The sequence below is a fragment of the Triturus cristatus genome, chromosome 3_2 (genome assembly GCF_964204655.1).
Source record: "Triturus cristatus chromosome 3_2, aTriCri1.1, whole genome shotgun sequence".
NCBI classification, from domain to species: Eukaryota; Metazoa; Chordata; class Amphibia; order Caudata; family Salamandridae; genus Triturus; species Triturus cristatus.
Window position 1 is genome coordinate 1,232,801,287 of NC_140584.1, and position 24,065 is coordinate 1,232,825,351.

The following is a 24,065-nucleotide window of genomic DNA, read 5'->3' on the forward strand; positions in this document are numbered from 1 at the left end:
TAGGCATGTGCCATAAATGAAAATACACAACCCAGTTAAAAGGGCAACATATAATTAAAACAGCAATACTAATACAGTTATAACACATCTTCCCCTTTAACATCAATTTGAATGAGGTAGTGTACATTTGGAAACACGTCTTACATTCCAAACTTGACCATCTTGAGTGACCACGCTATTGCGATTCACTTTAACAATTTTAACAGGCTTACTAAATTTACTAGAACCTTTAGAAAGTATACCAGGTTTGCGTATCCTTACAAACTCCCCAACCATAAATTGTGGTACCTTAACCCTCTATCGAAGGTCATACAAATTTTTACTTTTCTGTTGTTTTACCTCAATTTTACTGGCCAAAATGTCCTTGTTCAACTCTGAGGATTTAACTCCAACAATTTTCTTAAACCACCAAGGACACAATTTTGATGTAGGTTCTCTACCCCTGAGTAAATGGAAAGGTGAGACTTCTGTTGTTTAGTGTGGAGTTATGCGATATAACCACATCTTTTCCCTCAATTTGTCTTTCCAATCAGTACCAAATTCCCGTGCCCAAATAATATCTTGCTTAAGTACTCTATTGAACCTTTCAACCTGTCCATTGCCTTGAGGCTCATAAAGAGATGTGGTGGCGTGGCGAATATTATGCAATCCTAAGAACTCTAACATCTCATGTGACTTAAACTGCACACCATTATCCGATATAAGTACGTCGGGGCACCCTTCCCTGGCAAAAACTTCCTTTAAGAAAAGAATAACACTACTGGTAGTGACATGTGGCACAAGTTTCACCTCTGGCCATTTGGAGTGGTAATCAACCATTACTATAGCAAACCTGCAATCTTGTGGTAAAAAATTAAATGGACCACAAATGTCTATTCCAAGTTTTTCCCACGGATGATCGGGCCACTTAACAGGAATAAGAGGAGCAGGATTGCACTTGAGAGATTCCTCACTGCACATGCACTCCGGACACTCTCTCACCATCTTATCAACAAATTTGTCTATACTAGGCCACCAAAATATAGATCTTATGAGCCTCTTCATAGACGACATCCCAAATGGCTTTCATGGCTCAATGGCAAAATCAAATCACGCAAAGATACTGGTGGAATACACTTCCCCTGTCTGAAAATAAAATTACCTTCCACCAAAATTTCATCTGAGACCTTCCAATATGGGAACAGCTCATCAGCAATGTTTTTCCTCAGAGGCCAACCAACCTTATTATACTCTAAGACTTGTTGTAAAAGGTTATCATCCACCATGCCCCTTACCTATGCTTCTTCTGTAATAGAATTAAATTTTCCTGATAAAACATCAGGAATACTGGCAACAATTTCTTCCTCCTCAGTATTATCACATGCGTCACAAGGAAGGCGTGATAAACAGTCAGCAGTGACATTAACTTTTCCTGGAACATATTCCACTGAGAAGGTATACTCTTGCAGCCTGGACATTAACCTGGATATTCTGGCTGTGGCATTCAGACCCCCACCAGGAGACAGAATAGGAATTAAAGGCTTATGGTCAGTCTTCAAGATAAATCGTGCTCCCCAGATGTAGTTTCTAAAATGCTCCACCCCCCAAACACATGCCAGTAATTCTCTTTCAATCACTGCATAACGTCTCTCTGTTTCATTCAATGTCCGAGAGGCAAACGCCACAATCCACTCATCTTTGCCAGCACATTGAGACAACACACAACCCAGTCCATATAAACTGTCATCCACAGTAAGAATACACGTTTTGCCAACACAAAAATGTTTGAGTGTAGGAGCAGCGATCATTTCTGACTTAATGTTTTCAAAAGCCTCTTGTTGCCTTTTATCCCCAGACAAATTCAGTGTTCTTCCTTGTTAACTCCCTTAAAGGTTCCACTTTGGAAAAAAATTATTTATGAACTTGCTATAGTACTCACACAGGCCTGAGAACGAAAGAAGTTTCTCTTTAGAATCTGGGAATGGTGCCTTGAGAATCGCATCAACAAGTGACTTCTTTGGAATAACACCATCTTCCGAAAGGGTATGACCCAAATATTCCACCGATTTTTGGAATAACTTGCATTTGTTCTTTTTCAAAGTGAGGCCAAAATCTTTGAGATTCTTACACACCTTCTTTAGATGCTCCAGATGAGACGCTTGGTCAGGCGAGTAAATCAAAATGTCATCCTGGAAACACTTCATACATGAATCCATGTGTCTAAAAAGGTGACACATTGACATCTGAAACACAGATGCCGCAGATGCTAACCCAAATGGCATCCTCTTGAATTGGAACAAACCTTGAGGCGTAATGAAAGCTGTCAATTGGCGAGATTCCTTGGTCAATTCAATTTGATGATATGCTGACCTCAGGTCCAGAGTGGAAAATACAGTAGCTCCTCCTAACATGCACACCATTTCATTGATATTTGGCAAAGGATGACAATCAATTAGGATATTTGCATTACCTGCACGAAGGTCCACACATAATCTCAAAGACTTATCCGATTTCCGTGCCAAAACAATCGGGGAAACCCACTCTGACGATTCCACCTCCTCAATAACTCCCTCCTCCAACATACTCTTCAGAAGTATCCATAGTTCATTCCTAACATTGATGGGAACATTTCTGAGTTTTTGTTTGACAGGAGATGCACCTTTCCAAGTCTAATCTCATGCGTGAAACCCTTGAGTTTCCCTAATGAATCTGTAAAAACTTCAGGGAATTCTTTCCCAATCAAATCAACCGGACTGCCTTCATGCATAACCTCCTTTTCAACACCACCTTCAACAACCATAACCGGCTCCTTGTTTCTGGGATTAAGAATGATTCCTAATTTCCATTGATCCCACCAACCCAAGACGTTGACACCTTTCTCAGCAACATACATTTTTATAAAAGCAGTCCTCCCTTTAAATTCTACTTCAGAAGCAACATAACCTTCAAGATCAATTACTGAACCATCAAAACTTTGGGCTATAATATCAGGAGGCAATAAATCCTCAACAGACATGACGTTACCAAATTTCTCCTTGAAGTAAAGCTTGGTAATAATAGTCCAGGGTGACCCTGAATCAGCCATAAGTTCCAGAATCTCATTTAGGAATTTAATTTGACATTTGGGTGAACCTAGATTGTCACCCAAAGAGCACACATCAATAATGGAGACAACAACTCCTTTATCACCCTCTTGGCTTCCTTCAGGGTGGTCAAATCCCCTCACACTAGAAACGTCACTGCCCAGATAACTTACACTTTTCCTAACATCAACTGTTCTTCTCCGGTCATCTCTGCATGCTTTAGCAAAATGTCCTATCCTACCACACTTTATACACTCTTTTCCTATGGCAGGACAAAACTTGAAAGACGCAACATGACTTGTACTTCCACACCTAAAACATACCACATCCCTGTTGTCCCTAACCATTGGTTGTTGCATTTTTGCCACAGACGTTTTTTTAATAACACAAACCCCATCTGTAGATTTGTTACTGTCTCCCTTAGAGTTCACATCATCAATAGTTTTCCTCCATCTATCAGATTGTTCAAAAGCCTTCGCCGTAGCTATAGTATCGTGCAAATTCGGATTACCTAAAATCCATAACTGCTCTTGCGTTTTCTTACTCCTCACATTTACAATAATCTGGTCTCTGATCATCTCATCAGCAAGATGACCGAAATTGCAAGAAACAACAAGAGTCCTAAGCCCAGTTAGGAAGTCGTCAAACGTTTCAGATTCTTTTTGAGCTCTAGTATAAAACTTATATCTATTTAACGCTATACTCGTCGTAGGTTTAAATCTAGTCTCCATACGCATGAGTGCCTCTTCAAAAGTACTAAATTCTCCAAGTGCAACAGGTAATGTTCTAAAAACAGCTTGCCCCTCCGAACCCAAACAATGTAAAAAAATACTTTTTTTCCTCTCATTACCCATTCTATCTCCATTCTATCTCCATCAATCGCTTTCATATATGTTAAAAATTCTTCTTTCCACCTACACCATGGAATGGGAGGATCACCTTTTGACTGTAAAAATGTAGTAGGCGGATCAAACTGCATATTGTCAGAATGTGAAAACACTTAAATGAACAAATTAAAATATAATACGTTGTATGCTGTTTTACAGTTGAATTAAAGGAAAATTAGTGTGATTATTTTTGGCTATAAACATATACAGGTATGCTTGTGCTTGTGTGCTCAGTTTTGTTCTAGAAGGTAGAAGCTGTGCACATCAGCGATGTGTGCTACCAGAAATACCTGTAATAATTGTAAGAATAAAAGCTGTGCAAATCAGCGAAATGCACCTCCACAGTCCTTGGATGCGATGTAGTAAACCAAGCTTTCCGCATGAATTAACTTGAAAACGTGCCTTTTTTTCCGTGCGTTATCGTTGAAACTTTATTGTGGTGCGTTTCCACAGAAACGCTTCCCAGGGCAAAACGTGATGACATCCGAAGGTTAACATTGTCGTGATGCGTATCCACAGAGACGCACAGTGGCCAATACGCTTCTCGCTAGCATAATGCAGCGTGCTGACGAAATGCGTGTCGAATCCGATCCAATAGTATTCTTCCTAGCAATGCGTCAGCAGGAGAACGAGTGCTATGTTCTGATGTAGCCAGCAGACGCGAGAACAAAGCAGTGCGCGCGTCAGCCGTAACCACTGAATCAGGTATTCAAATGATTACTTAGATGAAAATTGTTCAGAAAATGTATGAAATTCCAGAAAAGCGCTTCACAGTCAAGCAGAAAAACGGCAGGAAAACGATAGTACTTGTAGTTTAGATTATGCCCATGAGGTTCCAATCTTGGTCCAAATCAGATAACGAGTGGATAATTAGATCCCAAATAGAAATGTACCGCTCCTGTGCTCTTGAATGTAGCAGGTACGTAGTCCTTCGTCGCCAGTGTAAAATTCCAGATTAAATGGAGGAAATCAGGCAGTAAGTTGAATCCAGTTTATTGTAGGAAGAGCACAGTACAACTCCAGCTGCAGTTCAGCCAAACAACCCTGGAATCTGCATTCCATATGATGTCACAGTAACTGTAGGCATGTGCCATAAATGAAAATACACAACCCAGTTAAAAGGGCAACATATAATTAAAACAGCAATACTAATACAGTTATAACAATATTGTCTCTAAAACGGGTGCCATCTTGAAATTCCAAATAAGCACCAAAATCTTCAAAATCATCACGCAACTGCACTGTATTTAAAGTTCTTACAGTGCTATTTGACCCAAACTATGTCATATAGTTACACTACTTATATTCTTCTGTATACAGTGCAAAATGTGCTGCAAATTAATTGTGATTAAGAAAGTACCAAAATGGGCCCCATCTTGAAATGTGTTTCACCGTGTTTATGGTATGCTTTCCAATAAATGAGGAGGCAAACATCACCCTTTAAGTGTATGAAAGGGCGTGAGGTCACTTTCAAAATACATCAAGATGGTGTGACAAAACATCTAAATCCAGTGTTGGTTGTGATATATTAACACTACATTTTTCCGTCCCCTAAATACTTTCAATTAGATTTAGGTTCCTATATTTTTTATATAAGAAAAATATAACCGAAAAGGAGAAAGAAAGTGTTCAACTTGAGTTAAGAAAATGGGCAACCAAAAATCATTTATTATATTACATACTTATGATAACTATTATCCACACAGAAAATGCATTAATGGGCATTTCATCTTCTCAAAAAATAATGTTGCTGCTGATCCACATTTAACAAAATCTCCTTAGTTTAATTGCAAAAATGGCGGAACTTTCTTGCCGCACCTCACACCAGTTCAAATAATTGTAATGACCGTGCAATGAACCCCAACACCAGCCGTTGAGAGGCGTCGCTGTGTTCCAGATCAAAAGAGATTATGAATAGATGGGGGTGCACAGTTCAGAGAGTCCAAGGGGCAAGTAGTTGTAGAAAAATAACCTATTTATTTTATCTTTAAAGAGTTCATCTGGAATAAAAATGTCCAGACAACGCGTTTCATTCCCCCATAGGGAACTTCATCAGGGCTCCAACATGACAAGAAAACATATATATTACATTCAAATCATGAGACACAGGACTTACACGACAAACAAATGTATCAAAATTGTATCAAAACACAATCTCCAACAGACCATCACAAAAATAAAAACAAACATCCAACAATTGACTAATACATATAAAATTACATATAAGATCACAAATCAACACATACTTTAAATATCAACAATTATATATACAAGCAACCTGAAGGTCTATTAATACATCATATTTATAGAACAGAAAGTACACTTTCGGTTATTTCTCATTTGAAAAAACACACTCCACATACCACAATTGCAACACTCCCAAATTATGTAATCCAGAAATGTAATGCATACTTTGAACCAATATCAACAGCCAACAGGTGAGTCGATCATAATCTAAGTTTATAATTGTTCCATTCTATGTATTAGAATAGAAGATTTAAAACCGCCTCAAAAGTTGTAAATAGTCCCAAATCATAATATCGTATACCAATAGTCAATAATCATACCAAAACAAATGAACATTTACTTGTAAATGGATGGAAGCATACCTTTTATTCTAAAATTTTGAGTCATTGTGTAGTTTCCAAAACATTCATAGGGTGAAGTGTATTGCACTTGAACCCATAAATCCAGTTGAGAAATGTGATATCTAATATTATACCTTATTAGTCAAGAATTAATATCTGACGTATCTTCAGAATTGGTGTTTCTCCAATAACCAAAACAACATCACACAACATTCGTATTTTAGAAAAAAAATAAAAGCGAATTGTGCGCGGAATTGGGTACATATAAAAAAGAGGGACAATATCAGAGACAGTAGTATATTATCAGAAAGGAAATATATATTTTTTTAAGGACAATAAAGAGCAATGTAAGGATCCCAACAGATAATCATCATGAGTGCAGATTTTGTCAAGATTAGCAACGCTCACACCTTGACCGTGCAAGGTGATGCGGTGAGAATTGTGAGGGCAATTGTCAATTGAAAGACCCTTTATAATATATCACCTGCCAAAGACTACAACTCCCATCATCCACTGTGCCAAGAATATCAATGATGTGTCAAACAGAAACGCACTGGTGGCTTTTCTTCTTTGTGCTGCCACTATAATATTTGACTAACAGTGGAAGAAGTAAATCGCCCCTCACGGGAACACACTTAAGAAAATGGAAATATCTCAATTCCAAACACTCACATATTCACTAAGAGAACAAAGCCACAATGTTTATAACGAAAAGGGTGACTCCGCAACATGGAATTTAATCAAAAGTCCATTGCTCTAAACTGGATCACATCCTACCTTCGAAACAGAACTAATGTCACCCATACCCCACCTTTCTCGTCCAGACCATACTCCACAAAAGCAGGGGTTCCTCAAGGTTCTATCATCTCGCTCATGCTTTCCAACATCTACATGAAATCATTACCAGCACTGATCAATCAATTTCACCTCACGTGCAATAACTATGCAGATGACACACAAATACTCCTTCAACTGGAATGCCCCAAAGACATTGGAAAAACCCCAATTTTCAGTTGTCTCAGAGCCGTGGATCAGTGGATGACTTGGAGCCATCACAAATTGAATGCTTCAAAAATGGAAATACTCACGTGTGGCGACTGGAAACAATACAACCCACTTGTCGCATGGACTAATGAACTGGGATCACCGCCTAAAGTATCAAAGGAAGTAAGAAACCTTGGAATGACCATGGACTCCAAGCTGTTGATGAATGCCCAAGTGGACAAACTAGCAAGATCAAGCTTTGTCACTATAAAAACGCTGCGACAAATTTTCCCTCCTTTGGGATTTCCACACAAGGTCCAAGCTACCATCTCCCTTGTTCTGTCCAAACTCGATTACGCCAATAGCCTCTACCACGGATCACCTTTAACAACCATGAAAAGACTAAAACGGATTCAGAACTCGACTGCTAGACTACTCTTGCATATCAATCCGCGAGACCACATCTCACATGCCTTGATTGGTTACCGTTTGCCAGAAGATCCACGTTCAAGCTGCTTTGTATCACCCACAATGCAATACATGGAATGGGGCCGCTCTTCATCAGGAATAAATTCACCAAACACATTCAACTTAGGAACCTCCGCTCTAAAGGGGCACCTCGCCTCAAAATCCTAAGTTACAAGAAAAAAACCATGGGTGGCACATCCTTCTCTGTTCAAGCAGCTAAACTATGGAACTCTTTACCCCCCAACATATTATCCACTAACAACCACCTTCTCTTCAGAAAACGACCCGAGAATTGGCTCTTCCCCACATAAGCACCATACACAAACAGAAATTGACAGCATATCCTTCTGTATATAAGCATTTGTTTTCTCTTTAGATATGTACCTGTCTTTGTGTACTGCTTTGCATAAACATGTAGAATAATTATGTTGTTGAGAAAAAAAATACAATAAATAAATAAAAATCATCTTTGGTCTACATGTACTTACTTCCAATGTGCATCTATGTACCTTCCATGTACTTGGATCTGTGTGTCTGTTACTTTTCTCCTGAAAAAGCATATCCAATGCACTGCCCTATTTCTCATCCTGGGCCTCTATCAATATCTCTAATATACATATATTTACCTCCTTTATGTATCTATATACTTTCAATGTTCTTATGGATCTATATATTTATCACTTTCTTCTAATTTTGCATTTCAAATGCACTACCCTATTTCTCAGCCTATACTTCTATCAATATATCTTCTAGCCCAACCTTCTGACTCATCTCAAACTTCTTTCTACTACTCTTTCCAGTGCACTACCCTATCTCTCACCCTATACATCTATCAATATATCCTTTACAACCACTCTCTCATATATCCCAAACCCCATACCACTACTATAATCCCCAAAATAACCCTTTCTAGACTCTCCCCTACTCTACCCCTCCTTGCTTCATCTGACACCTCTTTTACTATATCGATCTTCCAAAACAAACCTTTCTAAACTCTTCCCTCTGACTCCTCTCCTCCAAAACTCCTTTTTACTCATCCAAAAGCCTCTTCCTACTGCTATGACCTCAAAAAAAAAATTCTTCACTCTTCTTTCCCTCCACTGTCCTTTTCAATCAAAATAACAGACTAACATGTTTGCCTCTCAAATTCCACATTCCACTATACTAATTTACCTTTATGGGTTCCAGAGTAGCATGCTACTCGCCAATAAAGCGTCTCAACACCCCATCAGGGTGACAAGCGCTATATAAATACAAACCTTTTACCCTTTTCTACCCCTCCTCAACCCTTCTCAATCCAAATAACTAACTAACATATCCACCACTAAAATTACTTTCATGTTTCACCATACTAATTCAACACTAATCCTTATATGTTCCAGAGTAGCGTGCTACTCGCCAAAACCCCATAAGGGGTAGCAAGACCTATTTTAAATATAAACCTCTTTCCCTCTTCTATCCCGCCACCTACCCTTTGTAGTGAGGGCTGCCCTTTAACTACATACATTGCTAAGTTAGCATAACCGCGTTAGATGCTAGAAAGCCATCTTTTCACTTTTGCTGCTTTTGCACTTGACACTGTCAATACATGTTATTCTTTGAGAAATGCTTGCTCAACTTTTCTTCACATGAGAACCGTCTGCTGTTCACCTCCCTAGACGTGCGCTGCGACCTTGGTCTGAACATTGTGTAAAGCAACAGTCTGGGTCACCAGACAATGCATGTTTTTGAGTTCAGGTTGATCGGCCCACTATTTAGCCATAACACGCACACAGCTGCAAATACCTGAAAGTCGAGTGCTTTTAATATTGCAGTCTACAAATTTTCAACACTAATCCTCTAAGGGTCCTGGAGTAGCGTTCTACTCGCCGAAAAAGCACTTCAACGCTTCGTCAGGGGTAATAAGTACAATAAAAATGCAATTACAATACAATACAATACAACTCAAGGGTCATCCAGAATTGTCATATCTCTCTGGCTCAGCTCAGGATCAGAGCCCAGGTCTTTTGTCAACCAGCTGTACCAGGCTAAATACATTTCACCCCAACAGCAGGATCAAAGTCCTCCCCACACAAAGGATCCAAATAACATTGCTTCACGCAGCTCCTGAGGAGGTAAGGTGTAGGGCTGAAGTCTCCATCAATCAATCGAATGTCACATTGTACCAGAGATTGGGCTTGCCTAAGCCCACTGAGCAAAGGAGGGAGCCCAGATCTCTAGACCAAACACAGGAGGGCTCTCTCCTTTGAAGATTTAGTCAGAAGGGTCCTGGCAGTGATGTCAGTGAGGGGCGAAGCTTAGACCTCCAGAGGAGATATGACTAGTGACCCTGGATGACGCCATTTTGAACTGTCCCAGCATGTTGTGCAGGAGGGTTGGGACAGGGGTGGAGAGGTAATGTTGCACCCTAGTATTGGTCAGGAGTGAGTGACTGCTGGAACCTTCCACTCCACTTTGAAACCTTTTACACAAGGAGGACGTTCTTCCTAACTTGGTATTTTTCTGGGGCCAAGGACTGCCCAGTCGGCTCCAGGCAACAGTTGAGTGAGGGAGGCTGCCCCCCTTACACTCCCTGAGGAACAGTTGGTGTAAATCCTGGGACTGATGAGCCCAGAAACAAAGATAAGGAGGAAGACTGGTGCAGGGAGCCAGGAGAATCAGTTCTCTCTGGATCATACCGCTTTTGGAGGTGAGGATGTCTGCTGTAACTGCCTCGGATGGCTAGAGCTCACCACCAGGAGTAAAATGTGTTCAGGATCGTCATTGATCGTCCCAACGTGGCCAAGTTATCGCATCCTCAAGTTTGGCAACCTTTGACCTTTTTCACTGAGGAGCGCTTGGGGCTCTGCTGCCATTTTTAAACTTTCCACGTGGGGTGGGCCAGGGCCCAGGAATTGTTACAGCAAACAAATGGACGGAATGCCAACAATTCAAACATTCTCCCCCAGTCAAAAGATCTAGGGTAAATCCATTGTTCTTTTGCTCACTACGCCACCCCAGTTTGGACCCAGCCATATGCAAATCAGTCTTGACCCTGTGCCCCATGGGAACAGTCCAGACCAAACTGCGAGGCAAGGTCTTTCCTGGACTGGAATTAAGCATACTGGGACTGGTTTAAGGGTATGTCACCCTTCATCAGCCAGGCTAGCTTGAATCCAGTGGCACAGTGAGCCAGGGACCCATGTCTGGGCATACCCATCCCACTTAGGTCAAAGAGTGTTACAGCAAACAAATTATGGACGGAATGCTGACAAATCAAACACTCTCCCCAGTCAAAAGATCTGGGTAAAATCCATCAGTCTTTTACTTACTATGCTACTCCAGTTTGGACCCGGCCATATGCAAATCAGTCTTGACCCTGTGCCCCAATGGAACAGTCCAGACCGAACTGCCAGGCCAGTTCCTCCCTGGACCAGAAACAAGTATCTTGGTACCGGTTTAAGGGTATTTCACCCTTCATCATCCAGGCTAGCTTGAATCCAGTGGCACCATGAGCATGTCACCGGTGTCTTGGCATACCCTTCCCACTTAGGGCGAAAAGTGTTACAGCAAACAAATGATGGACGGAATGCAGACAAATCAAACATTCTACCCCAGTCAAAAGATCATGGGTACATCCATTGTTCTTTTGCTCACTACGCCACCCCAGTTTGGACCCAGTCGTATGCAAATCAGTCTTGACCCTGTGCCCCATGGGAACAGTCCAGACCAAACTGCGAGGTCAGGTCCTTCCTGGACCGGAAACAAGCATCCTGGGATCGGTTTCAGGTATGTCACCCTTCATCAGCCAGGCTAGCTTGAATCCAGTGGCACAGTGAGCAAGGGATACACGTCTTGGCATACCCATAGCAAAAAGCGTTACAGCAAACAAATGATGGGCGGAATGCCGACAGTCAAAGATCTGGGCTACATCCATCGTTCTTTTGCACGGGGAGATGTAGTGATTTTCCCAGAATCACAGGATGCTCAGCATCATTACCGAGACTCGAACCCAGTTCCCCAGGTCCGAGATCGAGCACCCTAGCTGTTAGGCCAACTCCTCTCCCCATCCTAAAAAATCTGCAACTTATTCAGAACGCTGTGGTCCCTGTCTTGTTGGGTCTTTCCAATTAGTGTGTCCTGCCTTTGCTAAACTTCACTGGCTGCCAATATCCAAAAGAACACAATTTAAAGCTTTATGTATTGCTCACAAGCTAAAACATGCAACCAACACCAATATCTTTCAGCATCTCAGTTTCCCTTACAAAGGTGGCAGAGAGCAGAGATCTAACAACCTCTCCCTGTTAACGCTCCCCAGAATCAGGAGAGCAAGAAGTGGTGGTTGTTCCTTTGCATATCAGGTTGCAAAATTATGGAATTCCCTACCCCTTGGTCTCAGATTGGTTGTGCTTTAGGAAAAAGGTGAAACATCCGTTTAAGTAAAATTGCATATGTCTCACTGGGTCCTATTAGTGCTGAGAAGCCCAGTCTTGGGTAACTATGCACTCTACAAAATCCTAGCCATAGACATGCTCTTTTTGTTTTTCTTATAACTTTACCTCCATTTATTTCTCTGCTTGGTTTCTCAATAATTTTCATTCATATATTGTGTCATGCATACTTGTCTTACTAGGAATAGGGATGGAATTAATTCCAGCCAAATTCGATCAATCGTTGCATAGCAGAATTTTTTCTTGTGCTCGGCTTCCGAATGATATGTTGCTGAGCACAATTGAGATTTGGCATCCCACAGTGTGATTTCCAGTCGCTAGGAAGACATCAGGAGATATTTTTGTAAGACAGGCAGTCGTAGGCGGTCGTGAGCATCCACGATCGAAAGGATGCAGCTGAAGTAAAAAATCTACTTTAGTGAATTAACTTGAGTAGCTGCGTTCTCGAGCGCAAAGTGTTGTGCAGTTGTGCTAAATTTTCAACACAGAAAGCGCTACCGCTGCTAATTCACAGCCCAAGCAGTGCAACGTGTCTATTTCTGCCCGTTGGTGGAACTTCACAGAATCTTGCAGAATTTTTATGTAACTCAACAGAATTCTGTGGAGTCTAATTCTACAAGTTCTACCCAGCCCTAACTATGACCTTTGAGATTTGGGGATGCTCAGTGCTCCTAAGTGACTATTCACGTACAATTGTCAGACAACATTAATTTTAGAGACTATTCACCTGATTTTGTCGGCTTTATCCTGAGCAATTTTTCCTCCTCTTTTTTGTAAGAATGGGTGCCTCTGTCTTTTTTGGAAGTCTCTTTGCTCTTCTATCTGTAAGTACAATACTACACTGCCTGAATCTAACACTTTGACACTATGGGCCTAATTACAATGTCTGAGGCTTTCAGACTGGCATTGTAGGTTCAAAGTCCCACCGCTGTCATTATAATACATTATAATACATCTAAACCGGCTGGGGAATCCAACACAGTTCTGACGACCTCAAGGAGCCCGTCGGCCAGTCGGAAAGGCCTCATAATCCATTAAGGACAGCGTTTCTGCAGTTGGGATTATGATGGTACTTTCCAACAGCCTGGAACTGCTGTCGGAAAGTGTCTTTGGATGGTGCAATTACAATGGGATTCAGCTAAGTGAATCGCTGCAAGGTCCGGGCATACCAATTTCTAATCTCCCTAAAGCCTACGTGAAATGGATATCACTCAAGACGCCTGTGGCCCATCGGTGTAGGAGTGCGTAGCCAGCATTGCCTTTGCCTGTGCTCTCTTCACCAGGTGCACCGTAAGAGAGACAGGTGGCAACGTGCAGCCCTCGCTAAACCCTAAGCAGAACCATACAAAAGACCAATGAAACGGCAATATGTTGGTAAAGAGGGCAACCTCTGTACTCCTTGACTGAGAGCTGAAACCAATGGATCTTTGATGGATGCTGATGGGGTGAGCTCTTCCCCTCTCTCACACTGAGGGTGAATCAATGGATGTTTGATGGATGCTGATGGGGTGAGCTCTTCCCCTCTCTCACACTGAGGGTGAATCAATGGATGTTTGATGGATGCTGATGGGGTGAGCTCTTCCCCTCTCTCGCACTGAGGGTAAATCAATGGATGTTTGATGGATGCTGATGGGTTGAGCTCTTCCCCTCTCTCGCACTGAGGGTAAATCAATGGATGTTTGATGGATGCTGATGGGATGAGCTCTTCCCCTCTCTCGCACTGAGGGTAAATCAATGGATGTTTGATGGATGCTGATGGGGTGAGCTCTTCCCCTCTCTCGCACTGAGGATAAATCAATGGATGTTTGATGGATGCTGATGGGGTGAGCTCTTCCCCTCTCTGAGGGTGTGCACTCGCCCAAATAGATAAACCCATCTCATCCATAAGGGCTCAGTGATGTGAAGCACGAACTCGTCCAGAACATTTCAGAGCCGGGAAGGGAGGCACAGCAACTGGCATCATTTGAAGAGTTGAGCACCTATGTCATTGCAGGGCTCACTCCCAAAACAGTGCTGTCTAGTGGGCAGGATCTTGGTAGCTGGTCTCGTGTGACTGCCAACATGAGATTCTATCTCTCAACTAAATGGAAGTTTCTACAAGTACAACTCACGGAAGCCACTATGTCCTGCAGGTTACAGACCCGACTATGCAGCAGGTGTTTGACCCAGGTCACTGTTCTACCACCTTAAATTTTAGTGTTGAGCATAAAATGAAGAGATCTGTAGGACTGATAGTGAGAGGCCTGAGAATATGGGTGGTGAGGCGCGAGTAATGTGAACAGACTTGCAAGCCATGTAAACTGGCACATTATTTATTTTAAATATTCAAGTGGCAGAAAATAATATATGTTAATTGTATACGTTGTTTCATGCACTTCCAGCAGGTACCAGCAAACATGAGCTATTCAAATCCAAAATCCTGTGTCTTTACAAATGGAAACTGCTGCCTTGAAATACATCAACCAGTTCGGGAACATCATTTTCAGCTTTTATTCTGCTAAGGAAGTGAATTATAAAAATGATCAAAGATATACATTGACAGGCCTGCCCCTCTACAATTTAATTCAGCTCAATAGTTGAAGGATAGTAGATACAAACCAGAGGGAAGACCTTCTCTGTGAAGGTGGCTGTGTAGGTGAAGAGGTGCTCTTGGGTCTTAGCCTTGTAGAAGGACACCACCCCCCCCTCGTAGTCCAGGTAAACTCCAATGGGACTTACTAATGGCAGCCAGCTCGCAAGGGTAACAGGCAAGGTGTGAATCGAGGAAAGGAATGAACTGCGCTCCAAAACCCAGAAGCCATTGTCAGGCGTTATTAGCTGAATGTATTTACTTATAGTAGCCAACTCCGTGGCCACCCCTATCTGCCAAAATAAGTAAATATAATGAGTTTGAACAATGCGCGTGGGCACCGTGAGCTCCCAGTAATGCTTCCCAGAGGTGAAGCCCACAGTTCCTCTGGCACAACCCACACGCACACGTGTCTCCTCATTCTTGGTAATATGTTTTGAACTAGTGCGGCGCGTGACTCGCTTCCCATCTGCGGAGATGTTGAGTGAAGGATGAGCTGTGTTCTGATCCAGGAACAGAGATTCTGAGAAGGAAAAGAAAAGAGAAGGTTAATGTACATCAGTCAGTCTGTGCAGCTCTCAGCTCCTCCTGTCTAATCTCTCTTCCCCAGTCTAAGCCCAACAGCTTCTTTCTGTCATCCATCCTTTCATCTCCCCACAATCCCTTCAGTATGTCCATCTGCAAACCCGTCTGCCCAACTCTCTTACTTCTTTGCTGCAGTTCAAATGAAAGAGATGCTTTTGAAGGAAGTGTGTCCTGAAAGACCACCAGTGAGATGACAATGGGATCTGGAATTGTCCTCAGTCATGTCCTTGAAGACAATCGGCCTCATGTATGGGAATTGGGCATAGGGCAGCATAGTGAGGTGCCTTTCTGTGCTGCCCTACTTCAGAGTGAAAGGCAGGAATGCACTGTATTTTTACAATACAGTGCATTCCTGTCCTTTCTCCCTGCACTTGCGCCATTTCATCAGCCTAGCGCCATTGTAGGCACCCATACACCATGGTGCAAGGGAGCCTGCATCGCATGCAGGGTTGTTTTTGTGCAGGAAGAGGCACTTTTCTGCGCATAAACAATCCTACAAAGCATTTTCCTCTTTCTATGTGTACTGCACTATGAAGCACATATGAAGAAAATACGAGCAGACATGAACATACTTCTCGTTACTCCTCACCTCTGGAGGCATACGGAATTGGACTTGCCACTTCCCCAGGTTTATATGGTTTTCTAAATTTGGGAGAGTGTCAAAGTCTATAGGTGTTGCGTGGGAATTTTCACCACAACTCCCATAGAACGCCTCCCGGCTGCAGAGTAACGCAACACAACAATTTGCGCTGCATCACCGTACTCATGATTTATGAGGCCTCTCAAAGTGACCCAGGGCAGCTTTGCATGGCTTCATAAATCTGACTCAAAGCCATCCATCACACATGTGCCACTTTACATGGTGCAAAAGTGATCATTACACAGCCCCAACCTATCTCCAGTTATCCTGTGATCAAATGTGTCACTCTGCTGTTTTCCTTGTTCAGAAACAAACTTCCTCTCTTTCAAGTCAACAATGAGTTATCAAGAGATCTCTGGGCACGTCCAACCTGGGCCACCTCACTACTGTCTCGACTTGGCTTCACAAAGAATTCAGAATAGGAACAAAGACTGTAGAAACTAGCAGGATGAATATGTCTAGAATTTCAGAAACACACTATTTTGAAACCACTGCTGGAAGGTCTCCATTGGTTCTTGTGGAGGTCAAATATTGTAAAGTCGATTAGGGGTGTAGGTCTACACCTAGTAATATTAACACAATAGGTCAATTTAGGCTCAATTTAAACCTGAGCTCAACCCCCGGTAGATGTAGCATAGAGCAGGCACGCTTAAATTTGGAGAACTGTGTATTAACAGCACAGAAAGAGTTGAAAACACACCACAGTAAAAATCCCAGTCCAATTTATCAAAATAGAGAACATGTTAATGAGCAAATAGACACAAAATTGATAAACATATGATGTAGGAAACTGTAGATAGAATTTGGTAATATTTTATTTGTTTCTGGTGCCAAAAAATGTAAAGCACCACCGTAGATATTTGGTTGTGCAAGACCGGGTCCAAGTCAATAGTTACGTCCAACAGGGACGGAGCGTAGGTCGGATACAGGGAAGCGAGCAGTCCAGTAGACAATGTAACTTTCTAATTAAGTCTAAGGAATGGAAGGCAAAAGATCTCCGCAGGAGAAGGCAGCAGGCTATGAGCGAAATGGGGTTCATGAAGTCAGATAGCGATCAGACACAGTTACGGTGAAGCCATTTACTTTTGGCAGGAGGGCTAAGAGCCTTCAGAAATTCAAAATCCACGTCAAAGGAAGGTCACTCATATGCTGGATATTTTTGGTGCCTTCTGCTGGTGAAGATTTATAGCTGTGTACTTCACATCATTTGCAGAAGTTAAGCTTCGTTCAGTGGAGCAAACCAGCAAGCTGAGTCCGTCCAGCAGTGGCCTCTGGTTCCTTTTATAATTGTTTTGAAAATGTTTTCAACTGTTCAGCTAAGTAGATCGTGATGGGGGCACGTCCAATCTATGCCAGCCTAGGGTCCAGGAAGTTTTGGATACCACTTGAGGGGTTAGGACTCAATCTACTAGTAGCCACCAGCAAGGAACAGGGCAAATCCAGTTGATACTGGTCAGCTGGATTTAGCAGAAACTTGGCCTCCATGCAGCTTTTTTGCTCCTCAAGGATAACAGGAGGTTAGCCAAGTAGCCCTTGAAGATCACTCATCAGTCCTGGAAAGAAGTGAGAACAGGCCAAGCCCTTGGGTTAAAGTGGGTACAGACCACTTTCTGAAGTCCAGATTTCAACAGGTGTCTTTCTTCTTTTGTCTTCTACAGGTCCAGAGATGTTCTGAAGAGGGTACCCAGAGTGTTGAGACAGAATATCAGGTGACATTCATTTTGTGTCAAGAATATCGTGATAGCAAAAGTCACACAATTGATGGATGGAATGCAGAACAAATCAAAACATTCACCCCCAGTCAAGAGATCTGGGTTAAATCCATCATTCTTTCGCTCACCTTACTACCCCAGTTAAGACCTGGCCATATGCAAATCAGTCTTGGGTATGTTTGTGATTGGTCGGTAGTTGTTCAGGTCAGCAGGGTCAGCCGAGGGTTTTTTGAGACTAGGAGCACTAGGCCAGCCTTCAGGCAGTCCGGGATCTCACTTTGAAGAAGTACAGCGTTGATGATCTTGGACCAGAGCGGTGCTAGTGAACCTATCATTTCTATGAAGAAGTTGGGGTGGAGGAGGTTTTGAAGTGATTAGTCGGTTTAAGGGTTGAGAGAATATTAAGGATGGTAATGTCATTGAGGGAAGTGAATTGACTCTATGAGGCATTGGTTTTGAGGGAGAGACCATGAGGCAAGGGCGAGGGTGTGGAGACAGAGGAGTCAAGAGAGGGTGAGAGATTGAGTGCAGCAGACCTAAGATCTGATTCAATTTTATTTGTCTTTACAGGGAAGAATTCCGCAACCGCTTCGCAGTTTGGTTGCGGGTGAGAGAGGTGCTGAGATTGGGTAGAGGTGTTGTTGGATTGTGATTTAATGAGCTCAAAAAGTCGTTTTGGGCAATTTTTGGCTTTGTCAAGTTGATATTTGAAGAAGTTGTCTTTCATCATTCTAATGAGTTTGTTGTATCTACTCCTTTTGAGTCTTAGAGTTTTTAGAAGCTCCGTGGAGGGAGTGGATCTCCAATTGCGTTCAGCTAGTCTTAGGCTGCGTCTGTCCGCATTTAGTCTATCATTGAACCAAGGTTTTGAGTCCTTTATGAGAATTCTTTATAGTTGAAGGGGGGCCGTATCATTCAAGGCTTGCATGCATTGTTATAATGTTCAGTGAGGTCGTGAACATTGTTCATGTGTGCAGGCGTCAGAAGGGAGAAATTGCAGCGCTCTATGAGCTCATTAATTCTTATGTTATGGAGAGATCTTTTCCAGTGTTTTAGTTTTAGTGGTTGTGCACTTTTGTGGTTCCAGCTTTCAAGTATCAGGAAGTTGATATAATGACGGTCAGACCAATCACAGGGTAGAATGGATTCGAGATGAATGGAGTTGGAGTTGGAGATGATTAGATGCAGTGTCTGAGGGCAGTGTCAGCCCAGGTTGGAGGAGATGGTTTCCATGATTTGTTCAATTAGATGGAGGTTATCACTTGGGGGTGGGAGAAGATGTGAAGGCTGCATAGGCGTCTGTGTGTGCTAGTGATAACAATGCATAGGTATTCACAGGATGAGAGATTAGCTGAGGGGGACTGTTTTGTTGTTAGAGAGTTGCAGAAGATACAGGCTATGCCACCTCCTGTTTTCTTAACTCGGTTGAGTCTGATAATGTTGTGAATTGGGGGGACTAATAGGTCAAGGAGAGGGTCAGAGGAGTCACTGAGCCATGATTTTGTAAGGATAATGAGGTCCAGTTCTTGGGCAAGGATGAGATCAGCAAGGTCTGTGGCATGTTTCACCGCGCATCTGCAGTTAAGTAATTCAGGTGTGATTTGTGCATGGTGTCTGTGAGAGTGGGCTGTGTAGTGGGGATCTGCATGAGGTTATTAATGTTTATGGAGTTGGCATTGAGTCTGGGGGCTCTATGAGGGTTGGGTGTGATGCTTTGGATAGGTTCCGCATTACCAGGTTTAGGGAATGTCGCACAAGGGGCATTTAGTGGGGTTGTTTGTGAGGATCTAGCAGGGACTGAAATGGCCGAATGAGGAGAGGTGTACTCAAGAGAGAAGAGAAAATATCAAGTTCTGAAAATGGATTATTGGATCTAGCAGGTCTAGATGGTGCGTTAGGGTAGGGAGTGGTATTCCATATCTGGGCAGGGGGTTTCGGCTGGGTCATATGCGGGATCTCATGTGATGTCAAGTTGGAAGAAAGATGAGGGATCTCAAGTGTGGACAAGTTGTAAGAGAGATCAAGGGCTAGCTCTTCGGTGGACTTAAGGAGTTTTTGGATGACAGTTTTGAGAGTTAGAAGTTCCTGGTTTATTTTCTTGAACTTAGAAGCAGGATCTGAGTGTGGATAATGGGTCACGTGGAGGGGAGGTGGAGACTTGTTCAGTGGGGAGGGCAGAGGGGAGACCAGGGAAGGTGAACAGGTGGGAAGGGAGAAATCCGCTAGTGGAGAGTTCCATCTCCGATGTACGGGCGGGCAAGGCAAGTGGGTGATGGAAGGGAGGTTAGGGGATGGGAGGTTGCAAGAGTTCCTGTTGGAAGCCTGCTGTCGAGTGAGGGAGTTATATAGGTAAGGCCTAGTGGGAGAGGGGGTGGTGTAAGTGTTGGAGAGGTGGACGGAGCGAGAGATAACAAATGCTCCGTGATTACTGGCAAAAGTCTGGTCAGGTCATGGCACAGTGGGTGCGTTAGGGGAGTTTGAGGATGGAGAAGCGGTGGTCCTGTGTGTGTTGATCAGGGTAGGAGAGGCAATACTCAGGTTGTCGTCCATTAGCGGTGGATCAGGGACCTCCAGAGACAGGGTAAGGGGAAGTCCATACCTAGATTGAATAGGGGATTCGCTAGTGACCAAAGATTTTTTAAAGAGGGCAAATCTGTCATCAAAGATGTCAAGGTTGCGATCGGTGGCCTCAATTAATATAGTCCCATTGTTGTAGATGAATATAGTGGCATTTGCTCTAAAAGTGGGAGACTTCGTAGCCAAAAGTCGCAGAACGTGAGTGAATTTTGTGGCCGAGGTGATTCTGAGTAGAGAGGGGAACGTCAATCTCCACTGAGCTCTTCTTTTAGTGAAGTAGATCAGATCACTCATAATAGTACCTATTTCCGGACAGAGGTAGGGGTCAGAGATAAGGGTTTCTGGGATGGTTTTGAGCAGTCTATGTTTCAGAGTTTTAGTCACATTTTTGGAGAGATTGGTTGGACTTTTTAAGTCTGGAGTCCATACTGCGTAAGGGTGGTCGTGGAGGAGAGAGCTTAGTAAACGAAGTAGGATTGAGCAGGATTCCACAGAGTGATCCACACGGGGGCGTGTCTTCATGGTGCTATCAGTTCTAGAGAGAGAACAGAATTATTGCGGAATTGGAGTCAAGCAATCGACCCAGTTATTATAGTGAGGAGCGGGGTCGGCCGTTTACAGCCCTTAATATCCGGGAGCCTCCTATTGGAGAGATCAGGTCTATGCTGGATGGTGGTCATGTGCTAGGTCCCATTACAGTGTACCGGATAGTGTGGTGCTGGGGTCATGAGTCAGGTCAATTCACTGTCTGTAAATCAGATAGCAAGACATCAGCACCACACCCCAAAGCACAGGCTGATTTAGGCCACCTGACCCCTTTTTCAGAAGAAGAAGTTACAAAAGCTATGATGGAGGTTAAAGCAGGATCTCCATTTGGCCTCACCTTATTATCTCAAAACTTACCTCTGTCCTAAGCCCACAGTGCACTCGCATTTTTAATAAATCTCTAGACTCAGCATCCTTCCCGGACATATGGAAAGAAACCATAGTTTTCCCAATATTTAAAAAAGCTGGTCTACAACTTTACAACTCTGCTAGTTACCGGCCAATCTCTCAATTACCTTACCTGTCCAAGGTGTTGAAAAAACTGGTGAACAAGCAATTGGTAAACTTCCTTGAAACTAATGAATTACTAGACCCTTCCCAGACCGGCTTTAGAGCTAATAACAAAACAGAACCGACACTACTTGCAGTATCAGATAACATCAGGACCTTGATAGATCAAGGGAAAGCCGCTGCACTGATCGTTCTGGAGCTAACAGCGGCTTTCGATACTGTTTCCCATGACCACCTGCTACATATTCTGTACAAAAAAGGAATATATTCAAAATCCCTTCAGCGGTTCACCTCTTTTTTTGTCCATTAGAAGACAAAAAATCCAAATGGGCCACCACTCTTCAAGCTCACGAACTATCAAGCAAGGAGTACCAGAGGGGTCCTCTTTGAGCCCCACTCTCTTTAACATCTATGTCTCCTCCCTGGCGGAGAGCAGTAGGAAATGGGGTTTCAATAGTTGCTCTTACGCTGCTAATTGCCTTTGAAGACAGGCATGAAAATACCAAACACAACCTAATCAACTGTTTTACAGAAACAGCAACTTGGATGATGGAACACGGCCTGAAACTAAGCGCAGAAAAGTCTGAGATCTCACTTTTTGGTGGAGCACACTTAATCTAGGACAACACCTGGTGGCCCCAGGCACTGGGGGGGCTGCACCAGAACCCAAGCGAGTGGCAAAGAAATTTGGCATTCTCATCGACAATGCTCGTACAATTCAAGACCAAGTTTGAGCACTATGTGGAAAGAGCTTCGCTCTGTTGAAACTATTGCGTTAACTCTTTTCATGGATTCCCTTAAACTGTAGAAAATCGATTACTCAGTCACTTCTTTCTAGCAGACTAGATTATGGGAACGCGCTCTATGTGGGCATGTCTGACTACCTTTTCTACCGATTACAGGTGGTCCAGAATACTGCTGCTAGATTGATCTGCAACAAAAGCAAGTACAGCTCAGCATCTGAAAGTCTGAAAGAATTACACTGGCTGCCCATTTTCCAAAGGGCTAAATTCAAACTCCTGTGCTACGCTCACAGAGCACTACATAAAACGGGCCCTCGAATCCTAGGAGAGAAAATGTAATTTTATATGCCCACACAATATCTGGGATCCAGACTGAGTAACTTTTTTAACATGCGAAGCTTGATAAAAACATGTACTCACCAATGCATGGACTTGGGATCTCATAGAGAAGGCATAATTGATGTTGATGCCACGGTTTTTTAATGTGGTTTGGGCTGAGAGGGGGGATAAATCCACAGGCCACCAATGCCCCAGTTGCTCATGGAAGGCAGGCCAAAAAAGACAATCTCTGATTGGTCAGGGTTTAATTTAAGCTGGTTTGCCTTGAGCCAATTAAACACCTTATTGAGACGAGATCTGATATAGGGGTGGGCGGAAATTTGCGAAATTAACTTTCGCAAATTATCGCGAAAATGTTTAAAATTATCGCGAAATTATCACAAGCGGAAATATCGCGAAGATGCAGAAGTTTTTTTCCCGCATGTTCGCGAGATTTTCTGCATGGTTGCGGGTCGCCAACTTACCCATGTGGTTGCTTGCGGCCGCGGCCATTTTGTTTTGAGTTGTCTCGCGGTGCATGATCGCGAGAAGAAAGGCGTGATCGCGCGACGCATGACGTCACTGCGGGCGCGAACTGTCGCGAGACAGCGCAAATGGCTAAAAACAATACAACATCTCATGGAGAACGCGACCGGATCAAGAAAACTTGTCGGCGAACGCAGGGATTCAGGTAAGGCGATCGCGCGCGCGCGAGAATGTATTATTTTACAGCACGAGCAAGAAACAAATTATCGCCAAGCTGCGGAAACCGGAAATTTTGACATTTTCGCGCTCTCCGCGGAACGCGAAAATTTCAAATTATCGCAATTTCCGCAAACGGAACGAAATTTTCGCCCGGGCCTAATCTGATACCATCCCCATCAAACTCTGAACCCCTGTCGCAGGTAAAAATCAGCTGCGTATCATCACCACATAAGATTATTTTAGTGCCAAAAAGAGTCTGGCTAAGGATGGAGCCCTGAGGGACTCCTACATTCACACAGGGCATGCGGGACTCAAAAGGGGTATCCATATTTCCTAGTTTCTATTCTCCAGGAAGGATGCTCTCCATGCTAGTGCAGCACCCACAATGCCTATGTTCCTCAGTCTATCGAGAAGTCTCTCATGTGGGACCATTTTGAACGCTGCCGACATGTCAAGTAATATGAGGATAGCTCTGCCCCCCCAGTTAAGCTGTTGTTTAAAGTGCTCCATCACTTCCAGCAGAGCTATCTCAGTGCTGTAATTGGCCCTAAGGCCAGATTGACTTATATGCAGTAGATTGTGAATTTCTGTATAATCCTAGAGTACCTTAGAGAGAGCCAGGAGGAGGGAGATAGGCCTTTGGTTTGCAGGAACTTTCGGGTCCTGTGACAATTTTTTACGGAGCGGCAGAATTTTTGCCTGCTTCCAAATGGACAGCACAATGCCGGTGGAGAGGGATGT

The 24,065-nt window shown here is 43.1% G+C and overlaps 1 protein-coding gene across 2 annotated transcripts in view; it reads right to left on the bottom strand.

The window, feature by feature from the left end:
• LOC146859544 (CD5 antigen-like) overlaps positions 1 to 24,065 on the bottom strand; it is a 1,596,548-nt gene that overhangs the window by 904,142 nt on the left and 668,341 nt on the right. Inside the window, exon 7 of one of the 2 annotated variants that reach the window (XM_085650243.1) lies at positions 12,518 to 15,511. The exons of the other annotated variant lie outside the window; for it this stretch is intronic. Coding sequence (XP_085506369.1) covers positions 14,979 to 15,511 — 533 coding nt within the window. The 3' untranslated portion in view covers positions 12,518 to 14,978. Of the gene's footprint in view, positions 1 to 12,517; positions 15,512 to 24,065 lie in introns of those variants that run through there. 2 annotated transcript variants of the gene reach the window in all.